The 21,767-nt window shown below is 38.9% G+C and overlaps 1 protein-coding gene across 1 annotated transcript in view; it reads left to right on the forward strand.

The window, feature by feature from the left end:
* RXYLT1 (ribitol xylosyltransferase 1) overlaps positions 1 to 10,468 on the forward strand; it is a 34,559-nt gene extending 24,091 nt beyond the window's left edge. Inside the window, exons 5-6 of the mRNA XM_059936402.1 lie at positions 607 to 777; positions 9,862 to 10,468. Of these exons, the coding sequence (XP_059792385.1) occupies positions 607 to 777; positions 9,862 to 10,279 (589 nt within the window). The 3' untranslated portion in view covers positions 10,280 to 10,468. The remainder of the gene's footprint in view (positions 1 to 606; positions 778 to 9,861) is intronic.
* Positions 10,469 to 21,767: the final 11,299 nt, after the last annotated feature.

Genomic DNA, 21,767 nt, shown 5'->3' on the forward strand with positions numbered 1-21,767 from the left:
TCGAGAAAACCTGTTATAGACTAACTGTTACGTTAAGCTTTGCTGTTACGTGAAGGTTGTAGTTCAGGCACATAATTTGATGCCTGGAATTACCAAATGCCCATTAGAATGGGCCAGTTGCAACAGGCCTTTCCTGTGTGGGATGTAAGGGGTTTTTTTTTTATCTACTTGATAAGCCTTTGGAGTTGGAGTTCTTTGTTATAGCAATATGTATTCTGTAATCTTTCCATCACCTGCCTAAAACATTAATTAAATCATGATTATTATGAATGTAGAAGATTCTTTATACCTTTAAGGTCTTAAATTCAACCTGCCTTATAACTTCAGGTAAGTAATGGAAGTTGAAGAATATAAAAAACAAAGCACTTTAGGCACATAGTCTCTATAGCAATTTTGTAAAAGATGTCAAAGTGAGAATTTTTTTTTAAGTCAGTAGATTTAGGAACTTTTCCAAAGTAAGAATGGAAAATTATAATTTGGGGTTTAGAAAATCATATTTTAAATCTCTTTTCTCTACATCATCATACTACCTAAGATGTTGGATTATGGAAATTTTGCTAGCCCTATTGTCATATATTATTAACTCACATGTACTTATTTTTATAGATACAGGAATTTTCCTGTGGTGGAGGCGAATTGGTCAATGCTGCATAATGAAAGACCATACTTGTGTAATTTCGTAGGAACCATTTATGAAAATTCATCCAGACAAGCACTAATGAACATTTTGAAACAAGATGGGAATGATAAGCTTTGTTGGGTTTCAGCAAGAGAACAGTAAGTTCTATGTCTACTTGATTCATCCATTTTGTCTCCAATCTGAGAGTTGCTTTGTGTGACAGCACAGGTTTTCACAGACATTTTTAACTCCATTAATACCAGTCTTTCTCCAGAAGATACATTAGTAATTAAAGTTGTGAAGAAACTATGTTATATACATTAAAAATAGAGAGACTCTCCTATAGTCCATCTTGAAGGGGAATGCTGGTAACTATCATATGCAAATGTCAATTGTTCAGGTTTCCTCAATAATATTTGTTAGTCAGATTTGAACACAGGAGATTGTAAATGACAGTAACGGTCTTAGGTTCATCTCTGAGATGTTCGGCAAACCAGTTCAGTGTTCCAAGACTGGCATGCCATACTCCTCACACCTTCAGGAACCTGACACCACCCTGAGGACAGAGGCCATGTACTATTCTTCTTTGAATCCCCAGATGTAACATAGGACCTTGAATAAAGTAGGCCAGGATAAGTGGGGAATGGATGGATGGATGGATGGATGAATGGATGGATTTAACTGGGTTAACTTTCTTCCATCTTTTACATGGTAATCATGAAACAGGTGTTCATGGACTGAAGGAAGAAATTTGGGGATCATTTATTTTATTTTTAGATAAATAAATGGAGTTTCATGTGTAAAGCAGAGTCATCAGAGAAGTAATGCCTAAAAAAAAATGTCCTTTTAGATCTAGAAATACATTAATTGGAGCAGATACTCTCTTTTAGAAAGCCTGACTCTACTACAACCAAGAATACTCTACCCAGCAAGACTCTCATTCAAATTTGATGGAGTGATCAAAAGCTTTACAGACAAACAGAAGCGAAAAGAGTACAGCACCAGCCTTACAACAAATGTTAAAGGAACTTCTCTAAGTGAAAAAAGAAAATGCCGCAACTAGAAAGAAGAAGATTACAAAATGAAAGAAGTAAAGGCAAACATACAGTGAAAGTAGGAAATCACCACACACGAAGCTGGTAGGGAGGTTAAAATACACAAGTAGTAAAATCATCCATATCCACGATAAGCAGTTAAGGCAGCAGTCCCCAACCTTTTTGGCACAAGGGACCAGTTTCGTGGAAGACAGTTTTTCCACAGACTTGGGGTGGTGGGGCTGTTGATGGTTTGGGGATGATTCAAGTGCATTCATTACATTTACTGTGTGTACTTTATTTCTATTATTATTACATTGTAATATATAATGAAATAATTATACAACTCACCATAATACAGAATCAGTGGGAGCCCTGAGCTTGTTTTCCTGCAGCTAGATGGTCCCATCTGGGGGTGATGGGAGACAGTGACACCCAAAGTGTGTTGCTTATGTCCAGTCTACTCCATAAGATGCAGCTTGTCACTTGCCACTCACTGACAGGGTTTTTTTTTTTTTTTAATTAATTTACTTATTTGGTTGTGCCGGGTCTTAGTTGCAGCACGTGGGCTCCTTAGTTGAGGCAGTCAGGCTCCTTAGTTGTGGTCTGGGGCTCCTTAGTTGCAGCTCGCAGGCTCCTTAGTTGTGGCATGTGAACTCTTAGTTGCAGCATGCATGTGGCATCTGGTTCCCTGACCAGGGTTCCCTGACCAGGGATTGAACCCAGGCCCCCTGCATTGGGAGCATGGAGTCTTATCCACTGTGCCACCAGGGAAGTCCCACTGATAGGGTTTTGATATGAGTCTGCAAGCAATTGATTTATTATGGTCTCTGTGCAGTCACACCTCTGTGCTAATGATAATCTGTATTTGCAGCCGCTCCCCAGCGCTAGCATCGCTGCCTCAGCTCCACCTCAGATCATCAGGCATTAGATTCTCAAGGAGTGTGCAACTTAGATCCCTCACATGCACAGTTCACAGTAGGGTTCACCCTCCTATGAGAATCTAATGCTGCCACTGATCTGACAGGAGGTGGAGCTCAGGTGGTAATGAGAGCATTGGGGAGCGGCTGTAAATACAGATGAAGCTTTGCTCACTCGCCCGCCACTCACCTTCTGCTGTGCGGCCCAGTTCCTAACAGGCCACGGACCACTGCCGGTCTGTGGCCCAGGGGTTGGGACCCCTGTGTTAAGGGATACACAAAACAATTAGATGTAGAATATGATATCAAAAACAGTAATTGGGAGGATTTCCCTGGTGGTCCAATGGTTAAGAATGCACCTTTCAATGCAGGGGACACGGGTTTGATCCCTGGTTGGGGAACTAAGATCCTACATGCTGCGGGACAACTAAGCCTACACACCACAGCTATTGAGCTCACGTGCCTCAATGACAGAGCCCGTGTACCACAAACTATAGAGTCCACGTGTTCTGGAGCCTACACGCCACAACTAGAGAGAGAAAATCTACACACCACAACTAGAGAGAAGCACACGCGCCACAATGAAGAGACTGTGCGCTGTAACAAAAGATTCCCACATGCCTCAACAGAGATCCCGTGTGCCAGAACTAAGACCCGACACAGCCAAAAAATAAAGAAAATAAATAAATAAAATAAATAAATATTTTAAAAGTGAAGAATAAAAACCATATAATCATCTCAATAGAAAAAACTTTGGATAAAGTTCAGCATCCATTTACGATAAAAACTTTCCAGAAAGTGGGCATAGAGGGAGCATACCTCAACATAAAAAAGCCATATATGACAAATCCACAGCTAACATCATACTCAATGGTGAAAAGCTGAAAGCATTTCCTCTGAGATCAGGAACAAGACAAGGATGCCCACTCTCACTGCTTTTATTCAACATAGTTTTGTAAGTCCTAGCCACAGCAATCAGAGAAGAAAAAGAAACAAAAGGAATCCAAATTGGAAAGAAAGAAGTAAAACTGTCACATTTGCAGATGACATGATACTATACATAGAAAATCCTAAAGACGCCACCAGAAAACTACTAGAGCTCATCAATGAATTCAGTAGAGTCGCAGGATTCAAAATTAATATACAGAAGTTGGTTGCATTTCTGTACACTAACAATGAACTATGAGAAAGAGAAATTAAGGAAACAATCTCATATACCATCTCGTCAAAAAGAATAAAATACCTAGGAATAAACCTACCTAGGGAGGTAAAAGATCTACACTCAGAAAACTATAAGACACTGATGAAAGAAATTGAAGATAACACAAACAGATGGAAAGATATACCTTGTTCTTGGATTGAAAAAATTAATATTGTTAAAATGACCATACTATCCAATGCAATCTACAGATTCAATGCAATCCCTATCAAAATATCAATGGCATTCTTCACAGAATTAGAACAAATCATTTTAAAATTCGTATGGAAACACGAAAGACCCCAAATAGCCAAAACAATCTTGAGAAAGAGAAACAGAGCTGGAGGAATCATGCTCCCTGACTTCAGACTATACTACAAAGCTGCAGTCATCAAATCAGTATGGTACCAGCACAGAAACAGACACATAGATCAATGGAACAGACTAGAGAGCACAGAAATAAACCCACACACTTATGGTCAATTTAGCTATGACAAAGGAGGAAAGAATATACAATGGAGAAAAGACATTCTCTTCAATAAGTGGTGCTGGGAAAATTGGACAGCTACCTGTAAAAGAATGAAATTAGAACATTTGCTAACACCATAAAAAAAATAAGCTCAAAATGGATTAAAGACCTAAATATAAGACCAGATACTATAAAATTCCTAGAAGAAAGCATAGGCAGAATACTCTTTGACATAAATCACAGCAATATTTTTTTGAATCTGTCTCCTAAAGTAAAGGAAGCAAAAGCAAAAATAAACATATGGGACCTAATTAAACCTAAAAGCCTTTGCACAGCAAAGGAAACCATCAACAGAATGAAAAAACAACCTACTGAATGGGAGAAGATATTTGCAAATGATACGACTGATAAGGGGTTGATATCCAACATATATAAACAGCTCATCCAACTCAACATCAAAAAAGCAAACAACCTGATTAAATAGTGGGCAGAAGGACTGAAAAGACATTTTTCCAAAGAGGAAATGCAGATGGCCAACACACACATGAAAAGATGCTCAACATTGGTAATCATCAGGGAAATGCAAAGCAAAACCACAATGAGATATCACCTCATACCTGTCAGAATGGCTTATACCTTATACCTGTCAGAATGGCTATCAAAAAGAGCACAAATAACAAATATTGGCGAGGATGTGGAGACAAGGGCACTGTTGGTAGGAATGTAAACTGGTGCAGCTGCTGTGGAAAACAGTATGGAGATTTCTTAAAAAACTAAAGATAGAACCACTGCGTGATGCAGCAGTTCCACTCCTGGGTATATACAAAAACAAAAAAACTGGAAAAAAAACAAAAACACTAATTTGAAAAGATACCAATACATGCACCCCAATGTTCATAGCAGCATTATTTACAACTGCCAAAATATGGAAGCAAACCAAGCATCCATCAACAGATGAATGGATAAAGAAGATGTGGTATATATATATAATGGAATACTAATCAGCCATAAAAAAGAACGAAATTTTGCCATTTGCAACAACATGGATGGACTTGGAGGGTGTTATGCTAAGTGAAATAAGTCAGACAGAGAAAGACAAATACTGTTTAATATCACTTAATGTGGAATCTTAAAAATGCAACAAACTAGTGAATAAGACAAAAAAGAAGCAGACTCACAGATACAGAGAACAAGCTAGTGGTTACCAGTGAGGAGAGGGAAGCAGGAGAGGCAATTTAGAGGTAGAGGAGGAAGAAGGGTTATTATGTGATTATATGAAATTATGTGTGTGAAACTTTTGAAAATTGTAAAGCATTATACAATTTAAGAAATCTTTCATTCAAAGAAAAGGGGTTGGAAATTGTAAAAAAATAACCAATCAATCAGGCATAGAAATACAAAAAAAAAAAAGGGAAAAAAAGAAATCCTGACTCTATTGCTAGTGTAATCATATCCATTCAGTATTGCTAGCGCAATCATATATTTTTTTTAATATCTTTATTGGAATATAATTGCTTTACACTGTTGTGTTAGTTTCTGTTGTATAACAAAGTGAATCAGCTATACGTATATGTATATCCCCATATCCCCTCCCTCTTGCATCTCCCTCCCACCCTCCCCTATCCCACCCCTCTAGGTGGTCACAAAGCACTGAGCTGATCTCCCTGTGCTATGCGGCTGCTTCCCACTAGCTATCTATTTTACATTTGGTAGTGTATATATGTCCATGCCACTCTCTCACTTCGTCCCAGCTTACCCTTCCCCCTCCCCGTGTCCTCAAGTCCATTCTCTACGTCTGCATCTTTATTCCTGTCCTGCCCCTGGGTTCTTCAGAACTTTTTTTTTTTTAGAGTCCATATATATGTGTTAGCATACAGTATTTGATTTTCTCTTTCTGACATACTTCACTCTGTATGACAGACTCTAGGTCCATCCACCTCACTACAAATAACACAATTTTGTTTCGTTTTATGGCTGAGTAATATTCCACTGTATATATGTGCCACATCTTCTTTATCCATTCATCTGTCGATGGACACTTAGGTTGCTTCCATGTCCTGGCTATTGTAAATAGAGCTGCAGTGAACATTGTGGTACATGACTCTTGTTGAATTATGGTTTTCTCAGGGTATATGCCCAGTAGTGGATTGCTGGGCCATATGGTAGCTCTATTTTTAGTTTCTTTAAGGAACCTCCATACTGCTCTCCATAGTGGCTGTATCAATTTACATTCCCACCAACAGTGCAGGAGGGTTCCCTTTTCTCCACACCCTCTCCAGCATTTATTGTTGGTAGATTTTTTGATGATGGCCATTCTGACTGGTGTGAGGTGATACCTCATTGTAGTTTTGATTTGCATTTCTCTAATGGCTAGTGTAATCATATTATATCCATTCAGTCAACAAATATTTTTCAAGCAACTGCTATATGCCAAAAACTATTTTAGCCATAAAGGGATAGAGCAGTGAGCAAAACAGTCAAAAGAGTCCATGCCCTCTTAGAACTTAAATGCTTATTGGAGGAGGCAAACCAATAAAATATATTGTGTCATATATATATAGTGTCAGACGGTGATAAATACCATGTAAAAAAATTGAGCAGAGGAGGGGAATGTAGAGAGGACTTGGGATCAGGAGTGGAGCATTTGATATTTTAGAATAGCCAAGGAAAGTGCTAGTTAGAAGTTTACATTTAAGCACAGGACTGAAAAAGGCAGAGGGGTGAGCCTCATGTCTATTTGGGAGAAGAGTTGTCCAGGCAGAGGGAAGAGCAAATATAAAGGCCTAAGGTGGAAGCATGCTTACTATGTGTGAGGAACAAGGGACAGTGTGCCTAGAATGGAATGAGTGAGGGCAAAATAACAAAGCTTACTGTGGGAACAGAATTATTCTTGAAATCCCTCTCCTACCATTGAGCCAGGAGGTGGAGTAGGTGTCCTCCTTGCTTCTAATTGCTGCTTCCAGACCACTCTCCCTTTTCCCTCCCTAAAACCTCCAATTTTGAATCTCATACCAGCAGACAAAACTATCCATTATTCTTTCTCTTTGAAATCATAAGGGGGAAGGGATAAACTGGGAGATTGGGATTGACATATACACACTACTATATATAAAGTAGATAACTAATAAGAACCTATTTATAGCACAGGGAACTCTACTCAATATTCTCTAATGGCCTACATGGGAAAAGACTCTTAAAAAAAGAGTGGAGATCTCACCCCACCCCCTCCCCATATCCTCAAGTCCATTCTCTAGTGGGGTGAGATGTGACAGGGTAAGAGATTGTCATGGACATATATACACTACCAAATGTAAAATAGATAGCTAGTGGGAAGCAGCCGCATAGCACAGGGAGATCAGCTCGGTGCTTTGTGACCACCTAGAGGGGTGGGATGGGGAGGGTGGGAGGGAGGGAGATGCAAGAGGGAAGAGAAATGGGAACATATTGTATATGTATAACTGATTCACTTTGTTATAAAGCAGAAGCTAACACACTATTGTAAGGCAATTATACTTCAATAAAGATGTTTAAAAAAAAAAAAAAAAAAAAAAAAAGAGTGGAGATATATATATGTATAACTGATTCACTTTGCTGTACACCTGAAACTAATACAACATTGTAAATCAACTATACTCCAATATAAAATTAATTTTTAAAAAACTCCTAAAAGAAAAGAGAAATCATATACTGACCCTTGGGTTTATCCCCTTAATTCTTTGAAGAGTCTAGTTCCTGGCATACTCTCACTCTCTCCGACATTTTTCCAGCCTCATTCTTAGTGATTCCCAAATCCACATAGATGGTCTTTCCATCACACTGGTCTTGCAGTTCCTTTACTTCCTCTCCCACAGTGATCTGGGTCTCCACTTGACCTCAGCCATTCACTGTCATGGTCATTTCCTAGACCTTATGATTACACATACTGCATGATCTCAAATTCCAGCATCTCTCTCTGTAAACATCATTTTCTATCATTCCAGCTCATTCCCTGTAATAATCTGACATCAGCAATTTACCTGGGACTTACAGTTCATTGTTCCTAATACCTTTTCATTGTCCTTCACCCACCTCATCTTTACTTTATTCTTTACCCACTTAAATTTCATAATCAATCATGACCGCATATACATTCAGCTTCCTAGTTCCTTAATCTAGCAAACCCTAACTCTGGTTAAATCCAGCTCTCTTACCTGCTCCATACCTTCACCCGTGCAGCCAAACACACTTGGAGAAAGGTACCAATTGATCTCACTTTAAATATATGACCTTGGGCTTCCCTGGTGGCGCAGTGGTTAAGAATCCGCCTGCCAACGCAGGGGACACGGGTTCGAGCCCTGGTCCGGGAAGATCCCACATGCCGCAGAGCAGCTAAGCCTGTGCACCACAACTACTGAGGCTGCACTCTAGAGCCCACAAGCCACAACCACTGAGCCCACGTGCCACAACTACTGAAGCCCGTGTGCCTAGAGCCCATGCTCCACAACAAGAGAAGCCACCCAGTGAGAAGCCTGCACACTGCAACAAAGAGTAGCCCTTGCTCGCCGCAACTAAAGAAAGCCCGCACACAGCAACAAAGACCCAACGCAGCCAAAAATAAAAATAAATAAAATAAATAAATTTATTTAAAAAAAAAAATATATATATATATGACCTTGACCCTTGAGTGTCCAGCAGTCATCCATCTCCCTTGTCCATGTATTCTTCCTCTCTCCTGGAAGACTTTCATACCTTCTTGTCTCTTCCCAACTGCTCTTACCTTATGACCCTATTGCTTATTTCACTGGGAAAATAGGAACAGTCAGGAGGGAACATCTAGTTTTCTAACTAGCCTCTCAGCTTCTACCCTTGCCCCATACAATCTATTCTCGACACAACAGCCAGATAGATTCTGATAAAACATAGATGATGTCAGTTACCCCTCTGATCAAAACTCTGTGTGATGGGTGCTCTGACTTCATCTTCTACACCTCTCCCCTTCAGTTACCCTGCTTTAGCCACCCTGGCTTCCTTGCTGTCCCTTGAACATGCCTGGCACATGCCATCTCATGGCCTTTATGCTTGCTCTGTGCTCTCTTCTTCCCCCAGATATCTGTGTGGTTTGCTTCCTCACCTCTGGCTCCCCTCTCAGATGCCCATGCAGTGAGACGCTCCCTGATCACCTATTTACAGTTGCAATACCATCCTACCAAAAACTCCCGCCTCACTTCTCTGCTTTATTTTTCCACACAGCACTTAACACCTTCTAAATAATTTACTGACTTGACCTGTTTACTGTCTGTCTCCACCACTAGAACTGTGATAATAAGCTCCATAAGGGCAGGAATTTGGATGGAGGGTGAGGTAGAGAAAGAAGACAAGCACTCACAAAATTTTGGCTGATATAATTTCATTCAGAAATTGTATGGCCACTAGATTTTTTTTAATGTGTAGCTGTAAACTTCTCAAATTCTTAAATATTTTCAAGAAATCTATTTCGGCAAGATTTTATTCATCTCTTCTGCCTGCCATCTCTATAATGTGTTTACCATTTCTTGTAACCAACATTAAAAGAAAAAATATTTTCTTCCACAAAAGTTATGCTTAGTACAGTGAAAACTTCAGGTTTTTTTCTGATTTTCTAGGTGGCAGCCTCAAGAAACAAATGAAAGCCTTAAGAATTATCAAGATGCTCTGCTTCAGAGTGATCTCACATTGTGCCCAGCAGGAGTGAACACGGAGTGTTACAGAATATATGAGGCTTGCTCCTATGGCTCCGTTCCTGTGGTAGAAGACGTAATGACAGCTGGCAGCTGTGCAAATTCATCTGTTTACCATAATGCTCCTCTGCAGTTACTCAAGTCCATGAATGCTCCCTTTATCTTTATTAAGAACTGGAAGGAACTTCCTGCTATTTTAGAAAAAGAGAAAACTATAATTTTACAAGAAAAGATTCAGAGAAGAAAAAGGTTACTTCAGTGGTATCAGTACTTCAAAGCAGAGCTAAAAATGAGATTTATTAATATTGTGGAAAGTTCATTTCTAAAGAACAATAAAGGTTAACTGTAGTTCATCTTTTTGAGCTAAGGTCTGATTTTTTAAATCATTTCTAATACTGGGTATGTATGCGTGTGTTTGTGTATTTATTAATGTTCTTTAAGTTACCCCTAGACCCTAGATTATGTCTGTAGTATTGACCAAGTACAGCCTTTTTGGGCCACTCCTGAAAATAAAGTTAAAATGTTACTCAAACTCATTTGTACAAAGTTGAGTGATTCAGCATAATCAACTCTTCTCATTCATTTAAACCCGCTCTAGAGAAGCAGCATTGTGTAGTGGAAAGACTGGGCTTTGGAGTCAGACAACACCTGGGTTAAAACCTTACCGCTGCACCTACTGTCTGGGGACCTTGAGCAAGCCACCTCATTGTTCTGAGTCTTGGTTCCTTTCCATGTAGAACGGAGATAATGGTACCTCATAGGGTTGGTTGTAAATCTGAAATGAAATAATATATAAAGTACTCAATAATTGTAATAATTTCTAATTCATTTTTCATTCCTTACTAGTTAATAATAGGGTTAAATTTGAATATTTTAACACATGATCATTTCCACAATTTGGGAGTAATCATGTCATGGTAGGAATGTATGCAGACAAGTCTTACAGAGTTAGACTTTTAGATTACTCAAGTTTTGTTGGATCACGTATGTTGAGGTAGGTGCCTAGATACAGAATTTGGTCATAACCCATACAAAACATGGACGGGGGGCAGTCAAGAGCCAGAAAATTAGTATCTAAACTCAACAGAAGTTGTCATTGAAGCATGGAGTAAGACTAGTCAACTCAAAGGAGAGTGCTTTGTGCAAAGGCTGTCTGATGCCCTCGGAGAGCAGCGGCTTTGATTAAGGCTGAGAGAGTGGTCTTGTATCTTCAGGACCTTGGGCTCCTGAAAGGATGCAGGTGACTTTGGGCTCAATCAGTTGCTTTGCCTGGCTTCTTATTTTCTCAGGAATCCTATGGCTTAACTCCTGTGAAATCAGGGAATTAACATCATCATTCCTTCCAGAAGCTTTTTGTCTCATTATATGAATGGCCATAGCTACTGAACAAGTGTAAACTACCCACACTTTCTTATACCTGGAGCTCCCACAGGGGTGTCCACATCACCAGAAGGTCTGGCAGCCTCGATATAAAGAACCTCATCTTTGCACCATATTGGAGAATCATCCTGGTGCCTGCCACAACCCTATCCAGTTCTGAGGAAACTGCCCCTCCTATAGCCCCTGCTAAAGGTACCGCACACAGGGAGCCATTTTATACCAAGTGTCTCTCCTCTTTGTCCCACACTTCAGGTGACAGCTATGGGCACTTTATTCAAGGGCACCCTTTTAATAGGCTTCCTGATGACCCTGGACGTTGGTACCAAAAAATAAGAATAATAACTGAGGCAAACAGCTAGTTCAAGACCTTTTTGAACTAGGAAATACTGAGAAACTGGGAGTCAGCTACAGGAGCAGAGATGGAAAGGATGCAATGGAATACAAGCTATATAAACTAGCGTCGGGGCTATGAGAGGAGCAGAGATGCTGAGAACAAGCTCAAGGAGAGAGAAATCTGACCCCAGAGCTGTTGCGATGTTCCCTGATGGGTTTTCAGCTCCCGCTCCCATGAACTTCGACATTGCTTTTTTATTTCCCCATTGTATATACTCAGAATTATCTCCTTTCTTCAACTTTCATCCCTCCTTGCCCCTGGTTACTTGAACTGACTTCCAAACCAAAAGAGCCTACCCAAAACAATGACAAGATGCTTCATCTTTCAGAGCCCCCATTTTGCCTTTCCCTTGAACAGGAGTGCATGCCAGGTCCAAGGTTGTAACAGAATTCTCCTTTGACTAAGTTAAAGGAGTCTCTGTACTAAATTTTACAAACAAGACTAGACCATCTTTCTCTTAATGTGGTACTTGCTATTATTGCCCATAATCCTTTTGAAGAGTGCTTTCTGCATTGGTGTGTTTGTTGCCAGCAAAGCCTTTGGAATGTCAAGACCATGGAGCAAGACACAAAGTGAATCATATCAAAAGAAATTTTCCAATATCCACCAACATCCCTTCTTACCACATGGAGTTTGTTGGTAACTTACCTAGAGGCCAACTCTAAGCTATCTGTTGCCTCCAGAGTTAGATGGAAGTCTCCCTACATAGTTCTGGAGGTTTGCATGACAAAGTTGAGTCTGTAAAGTCTCAAGCTCCAGAACCTATCAAGATCTGAATTCAAAGCTTCACTAACCCAGAAATACAGTCTAAGGCCAGTGTTGGAATGGGACTCCACTATTTCTGGTTGCTTGTCTGTCGGTACCAGAGAATTTTCCATCTCAGAAAGTAGCCAGGCAGTAGAATGCATTCATACATTAGATATTTTGTAACATATACTATGGGTATACATAGTGTACCTGGATATGCCTACAGTGAAGCCTTTTTTGTTTTGTATTTTAATTTTTTAATGGAAATATAGTTGATTTACAATGTGTTAATTTCTGCTATACAGCAAAGTGATTCAGATATATATATTTTTTCTTTTTTTATATTTATTCTTTTCCATTATGGTTTATCATAGAATATTGAGTATAGTTCCCTGTCCTATATAGTCGGACCTTGTTCTTTATCCATTCTGCACATAATAGTTTGCATCTGCTAACCCCAAATTCCCACTCCATCCCTCTCCCACCCCCACCCCTTGGCAACAACAAGTCTGTTCTCTATGTCTGTGAGTCTGTTTCTGTTTCGTAGACATGTTAATTTGTGTCGTGTTTTAGATTCCACATATAAGCGATATCATATGGTATTTCTCTTTCTCTTGGACTTCACTTAGTATGATAATCTCTAGTTCCATTCATGTTGCTGCAAATGGCATTATTTCGTTCTTTTTTATGGCTGAGGAGTATTCCATTGTATATATGTACCACATCTTTATCCATTCATCTGTCGATGGACATTTAGGTTGCTTCTCCATCTCGGCTATTGTGAATAGTGCTGCTACAAACATAGGGGTGCATGTATCTTTTTGAATTATATTTTTGTCCAGAAGCCTTGTTTTTGAAAACCATATAGCATAAAAGGAATTCCCCCTGCCAGGCTGGAGGGGGCGTCCCTATACCACCCTTCCCCTCCAAATTGGCTCCTAATCCTTTCCAGGAAGGTAGAGTTTGGGCCTAGATTCCTAATGTGTCCCTTGTTTGTTTTTTCTCTTTTTGTTTTGCTCTTCTTTTGCAATCTGTTGTTTAAAAGGTTTGATTTGTTTAAAGCTTTTAAAAACTCACTAAAAACAAAGCAGGAAATGTGATAATGGATCATTAACTCAGAAACATGTTTCTAACTGATGTTGACATTTTATTCATTATGTCTTACCAGTTTCCTGTCCATTACCATTTGCTGAAACTCCACCTGGGTTTTCATTGCATCAAAACTCTTTCCTTTAGTGAGCTTTGGCTAGGTTGCACTGTTGATCTTGTCTTTATTCAAACTTTTGATATTTTGTTCATCATGGATTCTTTTTGCATGAATTGTGACCTTTTTGAAAACATTACATAAAAATATCACTCATCTTGCTTACTGAGTTGTTTGAAACCCTGTGAATTTTGCACTCAAAAAAAGTGTCTCACTCCCATCACCCTAGATAACAACCAACCTCAAATCTTAGTGTCTTACAAGAACAAAAATATTTATTTCTTCTTCACATTTCTTTGGGGTTACAGGTCAGCTTCAACTTTGATGGACTCAGATGGGCTGTGCTCAGCTTGGTTCTACATGTCTTCCCTTTCCAGAACCCATGAAAGATAAAGGAGTGGCCTTTCTCTGGGGTATTCTCATGGTAGAGGGTGAGAAGAGGAAGGGTATTTTAATCAGCTTGGGCTGCCATAACAAAATACCATAAAATGGGTAGCTTAAACAATAGAAATTTATGTCTCACAGTTCTGGACGCTAGATGTGCAAGATCAGGTTGCCAGCATGGTCAAGTTCTGGTGAGAGCTCTCTTCCTGGCTTACAGATGGCCACCATCTCACTGTGTCCCTACATGGCAGAGAGAAGAGTAAGCTCCAGTCTCCTCCTCTTCTTATAAGGACACTAATCCTATCATGAGAGCCCTGCCCTCATGACTTCATCTAAACTTAATTATTCCCAAAGGTCTCACCTCCAAATACCATCACATTGAGGGTTAGGGCTTCAGCATATAAGTTTGGGGCGGGAGGGGGGGGGCACAAACATTCAGTCCATAGCAAAGGGGCAATTACTTCCACACACTGGGATGAATTGTGCCCTAGATTTTATTTTTTGTTTTTTTAGTTTGAAGGTTGATTTTTTTTGTTTTTTTAATTTCTTTATTTTATTTGGCTGCATTGGGTCTTAGTTGCAGCCCACGGGATCTTCCTTGCAGCATGCGGGATCTTTTGTTGCAGCATGTGGGCTCTTCATTGTGGTGCACAGGCTCCAGAGCATGCGGGCTCAGTAGTTGTGGCACGTGGGCTCTCTAGTTGTGGTGCACGGGGTCTAGAGCATGCGGGCACAGTAGTTGCGGCACACAGGCTTACTTGCTCCGCAGCATGTGGGATCTTAGTTCCCCCACCAGGAATCGAACCTGTGTCCCCTGCATTGGAAGGCGGATTCTTTTTTTTTTTTTTTTAATTTATTTATTTTTGGCTGTGTTGAGTCTTTGTTGCTGTGTGCGGGCTTTCTCTAGTTGTGGTGAGCGGGGGCTACTCCTCGTTGCAGTGCACGGGCTTCTCATTACAGTGGCTTCTCTTGTTGCGTAGCATGGGCTCTAGGTGCGTGGGCTTCAGTAGTTGTGGCATGTGGGCTCAGTAGTTGTGGCATGTGGGCTTAGTAGTTGTGGCTTGCGGGCTCTAGAGTGCAGGCTCAGTAGTTGTGGCGCCCGGGCTTAGTTGCTCTGCAGCATGTGGGATCTTCCCAGACCGGGGCTTGAACCCGTGTCCCCTGCATTAGCAGGAGGATTCTTAACCATTGTGCCACCAGGGAAGCCCCTGGAAGTTGGATTCTTAATCACTGGGGCACCAGGGAAGTCCCCTGCCCTAGATTTTGAAGCTTCTGCCCAGAGCTGAAATCCTGTCACCTGCTCATGTTCCATTGGTCAAAGCAGTCATAGGGCCAGGCCTGAAGTCAAGGAGGGTGGGGAGGAGGGAGGAGTATATCAACACATTCTGCCTTCCAAAAGAGAGAAAAAATGGGGAAGAACAGTTCAATTTACTGCAATCTATTTAGCTAAAACCTAAACTCTGGGATATAAAGTGTTGAGTCCTGGGGCCTGTTCAACCATTCCAGTTTTACTCTCCTGAGCACATTATAGGATTGTACTCACTGCCCCCACTTGAAGGTTTACTTTGGTCAGTGATGTATAGTAGAGGTGATGTTTCACTTCCAGGTAGAAGCTTTAAGAGACAATGCACAATTGACCTTGTTCCCTTTTTCTACCTCAGCAGTTATGAAAGCCTTTGTCAAGATGAACCTCAGTCAGACTGTGTCCCCGAGTGAGCAGAAACCCCCTGACAACCAAAGGAACATGGAGAGCAAAATAGATCAACTTTTGTTATGTTAAGCTGCTGAGATTTGAGGGTTGTTTGTTGTAGAAGCATAACCTAGCCCATCCTGACTAGTACATTTTGCTTTCACTGATGGTTCCCCTTCTTATAGTCTGACATATGCATTGCTATGAAACAAAAGATAATCACTCTTCCCTCATAGGTTAGACCAGTCGTTCTAAATCTAGTGGGTGAAAGTCTGGTAAGAAACAGGAGACTTACATAGTCTCAAAGTAATTACAAGGGGAAAAAATAGTAGTTTATAGTTGAGAAACGTGATAAACAGCAACTTAACCAAGTGATCCTATTTACATTATCAGTAACAGGAGAAATAAATATCATGTGCTTCCTGAAAGGATGTATTGAGGACATATCATTTCTGCAGTAGTCCTGGTAAAAATGTATCCCCAGAATCTAATCCTGAAGAAACATTAAAAAGAACCAAATTAAGAGACATTCTTCAAAATAGTAGAAGATCAAGAGTAGCCAAGGCAAGAATGAATAAGAAGTGAAAGGTATGCAAACTTATGTGACATAGGGACATTGTAGATAATTGGAAACAATGTACTTTTCAATAAGTAGTTTTGAGATGACTATCCCCATGGGAAAAAATGGAATTAAACTATGTCTCACAGCATATGCAAAAATAAATTCCAGGTGGATTAAAGATGAAAGTATGAAAAAGCAAAATTATTAACCAATACATACTCTTTAGAAATATAGGAAAAATAACTTTCTAAATTCAGGAAAGGGAAGGATTCATCTACAATGATACAATAAACAGAAGCCTTTTTTTTTAAAGTTGATAAATTTTACAGTTATCAAAAGGCACCATAAGGAGAGGGCAAAAGAAAATCTACAAATAGAAGTTATATGTAGTGAATAATATAACTGACAAAGGATTGGGATTTAGAATATATGAATAACTGTGATTCAAAAGAAAAAGAAAAAAAAATCTAATAGAAAAATGGGCAAAGGAAAGAAATGGTATTAGCCCCAAAGAAAAAGATAAATGGCCCATAAATCTCATTAGTAATCAGGTCTTGCAACGCTTGACAGACCTACATGTCCTGCCCAAGAGTTCACCATGATTACCTGGAAGAGGTGGACTCAGACACAGAAAGTTGGGCTCCAGAGCTTACGCTCAACCATGATACCCTAACTGAGTCCTACAAATCCACAATCTTGAAATCTATTTTTTACTTAAGTGAACTAAGTGATGCAAATTCAAAAAAGGAACAACTTTTGGATTAGACTAGAAAGAAAACTCTAAGCTGAATGTTTGCTATATTTATGGAGTAAAAGGGTAAGTTTTTCATGTTTAGAAGAGTTTTCCTCCATCCCAAAGTCATGTCTTTGATGCGAATAAAAACGGGACCAATTGTTCTCTTTTATAGATAAAAAAAAATGGAAGTAATTGGCAGGAAGACCCAGTATGGACACAGCCAATTAAAATTGACAGCACCTACAGGTAATTATGAGAAGTCTCTTAGAAACACCATAGTGTTAGAGATTCAAATCCATTCAAAAAAGTGTGAAATGCCAGATGTTGTAATTATACATCAAATCCATTAACCCCATCTTTTCTGACTACTTGGTAGCTTTGGTTTTCCATTGTTTAGTTGCTCAGTGATTGACTTACTGCATGATCAGCGTGTCTGTGATAAATGGTTGAACTCTTACCCACTTGAAGCAGCAGAGGGCCTGTATTCATTCACTCATTCACCCTTCATTTAGATGTCATCTCCTAACTGACATTTATAAGTCACTTAAATGCTTACAGCCTCTTAGAAAACATGTACACAATCAACTAGAGGTGGCAGCATGACAAACAGAAAATGCGCTGACAAGGGATTCCAAGGACATTGATTTTGACACCTAGCTCTACCAATATCTAGTTACTTTTCTGGAATAAGTAACTCAATCTCTTTGACTCTCAGCTTTCTTATCTGTAAAATGGGAGTGAAGACTGGGCACCCAAGGCAGATGATAACAGGATGAAAAGGTAAAGAATCAGAAAAGCTTGAGGTGAGGTGAAACTCAGGATGTTTTCAGTTAAGCAAGCCCAAGTTCTTAATACTAGCTGTACATTAGGATTACCTGAGGAAAATTTAAACTACCCACCTTTGTGATTCTGTTCACTAGTCTGGGGTGGGGCTCAGGCATTGATATTCTAATGACATTGTTCTCAAACTTTAGCAAACATCAGAATCACCTGAAGAGTTTGGGAAAACACCCCCAGAGTTTCTGATTCAGGAGGTCTGGGAGAGGGCTGAGAATTTGCATTTCTAACAGTTTCCCAGGCGATGAGGTTGCTGGGTTCCTACCCACTTGAAGAACCACTCAGAGTGTATGTAGGAAGGATTAGTAGAAAATGCCAGAAGGGCATTTGAGGGCATATGCTTTTTTCTCTTATTAAATGAGGAACGTAATATGTCATCACCCTGAAATTCCTCTTTATTTTGTTAAGCATGTGCAGAGGGTTTCTCTTATAAAATACATGTGTTGAGGAATTGACAATAGAGATTGCTCCCCCAGCAGGGAAGCTGACAAGTGAAAGACTTTTCTCACTGTATACATTTTGGTATTGCATAAATTTTGCATCATATGCAATTATTTCCAAATGTATAAACAAACAAATGAATTAATTAAAAGTAAATCCAACAAAACCTTGGCTCAACTTAATGAGTAACAAAAATAATAGAGGAATCATGCTCCCTGACCTCGGACTATACTACAAAGCTACAGTAATCAAAACAGTGTGGTACTAGCACAAAATCAGACATATAGATCAATGGAATAGGATAAAAAGCCCAGAAATAAACTCATGCACTTATGGTCAATTAATCTATGACAAAGGAGCCAAAAATATACAATGGGGAAAAGACAGCCTCTTCAATAAGTGATGCTGGGAAAACTGGACAGCTACAGGTAAAAGAATGAAATTAGAATACACTCTAACACCACATACAAAAATAAACTCAAAATGGATTAAAGACCTAAATATAAGACCAGATACTATAAAATTCCGAGAGGAAAACATGGGCAGAACACTCTTTGACATAAATCGCAGCAATATTTTTTTGTATCCACCTCCTAAAGCAAAGGAAACAAAAGCAAAAATAAACAAATGGGACCTTATTAAACTTAAATGCTTTTGCACAGCAAGGGAAACCATAAACATAATGAAATTACAACCTACGGACTGGGAGAAAATATTTGCAAACGATGCTACCAACAAGGGCTTAATTTCCAAAATATACAAACAGCTCATACAGCTTAATATCAAAAAAAAAAATGAAAAAATGAAAAAATGGGCAGGAGATCTAAATAGACATTTCTCTGAAGAAGGCATACAGATGGCCAACAGGCACATGAAAAGATGCTCAATATCACTGATTATGAGAGAAATGCAAATCAAAACTACAATGAGGTATCACCTCACACCAGTCAGAATGGCCATCATTAAAGTCTACAAATAATAAATGCTGGAGAGGGTGTGGAGAAAAGGGAACCCTCCTACACTGTCAGAATGTAAATTGGTGCAGCCACTATGGAGAACAGTATGAAGGTTCCTTAAAAAACTAAAAATAGAGTTACATATGATTCTGCAATTCCACTCCTGGGCATATATCCAGAGAAAATTCTAATTTGAAAAGATGCATGCACCCAAATGTTCATAGCAGCACTATTTACAATAACCAGGACATGGAAGCAACTTAAATATCCATTGACAAATGAATAGATAAAGATGTAGTATACACATACACACACACACACACACACACACACACACACACACACACAATGGAATACTACTCAGCCATAAAAAGGAAATGAAATAATGTATATTTGCAGCAACATGGATGGACCTAGAGATTAGCATAGTAAGTGAAGTAACACAGAGAAAGACAAATATCATATGTGATATCATATGATACCACAAAAAATGATACAAATGAATTTATTTACAAAAGAAGTAGACTCACAGACATAGAAAACAGATTTATGGTTACCAAAGGGGAAAGAGGGGAGGGAGGGATAAATTAGGTTGGGATTAATATATACACACTACTGTATATAAAATAGGTAAACAACAGGGACATACTATATAGCACAGAGAATTATATTCAATATCTTCTAATAACCTATAATGAAAAAGAATCTGAAAAAGAATACACACACACATATCTGAATCACTTCTCTATATACCTGAAACTAACCCAACATTGTAAATTAACTATATTTCAATTGTAAAAAATAGAGAAACCCTCTGAATATATTATGGATGACTATCATCTTCCCCATATTGGGGTTCCCCAATATTCCTTGCATTGCACTAAAATTCATTTAAGCAATTATAAAAGATTTTTTTTTTAAGGAGGGAATAAAGGAGGAATGGTAGGAAGGAGTGGAGGGATAAATGGAAAGGAAAGGAAAGAAACATGGGCTGATATAATGAATTTTGTGATTTGGGCTTAGTCAACTTCACTTTCAGGAGGAAAAAATCACTTCAGAGAACTAGATAAATATCAGGATTAAAAGGTACACAATAAATGGAATATAAGGAAAGACATCAAGTCAAGGGTAAATTATCAATTGATAACACTTTAAAATACCTTATTGAGGGGATTTCCATGTCATAAAGACTTAGCTTGGTTTGTTTTCCTTTTCTCTTTTCTATCACCTACTATCTGTATCTATCTGCCTGTGACAGTTGGATTAGACGGTAGACAGGAAAATAGATAATAGATAGATACAATATACTCATTATGAATCTTTACATGTTATATATATTTGGGGAAGTTTAGGTTACAAAAGTAGAGATAGAGAAACATTTTATCAATAATTATAGTATGCAGTGGAAAGTGAATTACTTTCACGGTGCAAGTTTAGGCTTTGGCCAGAAGAAGGCGATCTAAAACCACAAATAGCATCATGGTTTTCCTGACTTTGCTTCGGATATTTCCGAACTAAGGAGACTCTGGGATTGGGGAAAGGAGGGCTGTTGGTATTTGGACAGATAGGTCTTTGGAGTTAGCGACTGTATCCCACACTGAAGCTTCGGAACCACTGAGCAGAACACCCAGCCACCAGTGCCCAGGCATGATTATCTGTCAAGTCCCTTTCCTTTACAACCTAAAAATTAAGATTGTATCCTTATTGTTAGAAGCATTCCATTCTTTTTACGTGAAATGATTAGAATCTAGAATGTGTTCATTTAATGAAAAATGGGTTTGTGTTATTGAAGTCTGACTGTACAATCAGAAATCTAAAGAGTAGGAAATTTTTGTCAAAAATCAGTGTTCAAGTTTCTCAGAACTTTAGTAGTTTTTCATTCTTTTTAATGTGAAAAGACAAATATGATTACTTATATTTTATTAAATGTAATAAATTTATTAGTTCCTCATGTAAATTTCACTTAAGTTTACTTAAATTGAATAAATCCTACTTAAATAACCATCAAGGCCTATCGGGGTCCAATTATGTTTTCACATGCAGCATGTCCTATGCAAATAGGGACTGTCTCCTATATTGTTTCACATTTTCCAGACAATTCAAGGAAGCGGAAAGACAAATGGCCAATAAACATATGTAAACATGTTCATCCTTGCCAGTAATCATGGAAATGCAAATTGAAATAAAAAGGAGATACCATTTTAGACTCATCATATTGGCAAAAATTTTAAAGTCAAATTTGAGTTTGTTGGAAAATGGGTACCTTCATGTGCTGCTGGAAGAGTTTAAACTGGTAAAACCACGTTGGAGAGCAATTTAGCACATATAATAAAGTTAACGATGCATATACCCTGCAATCCGGCAATTCTACTCCCCTTAAGTTGAAAACCTGGCTGCACATTTAAACTCATTATCCCAGTGGGCTATCAACGCATCACCCTATAAGAAACTTGCACCTGTGCATCGGGAAACAAATTCAAAAATATTCATAACAACATTG

The sequence above is a fragment of the Balaenoptera ricei genome, chromosome 10, assembly GCF_028023285.1.
Source record: "Balaenoptera ricei isolate mBalRic1 chromosome 10, mBalRic1.hap2, whole genome shotgun sequence".
Lineage (NCBI taxonomy): Eukaryota > Metazoa > Chordata > Mammalia > Artiodactyla > Balaenopteridae > Balaenoptera > Balaenoptera ricei.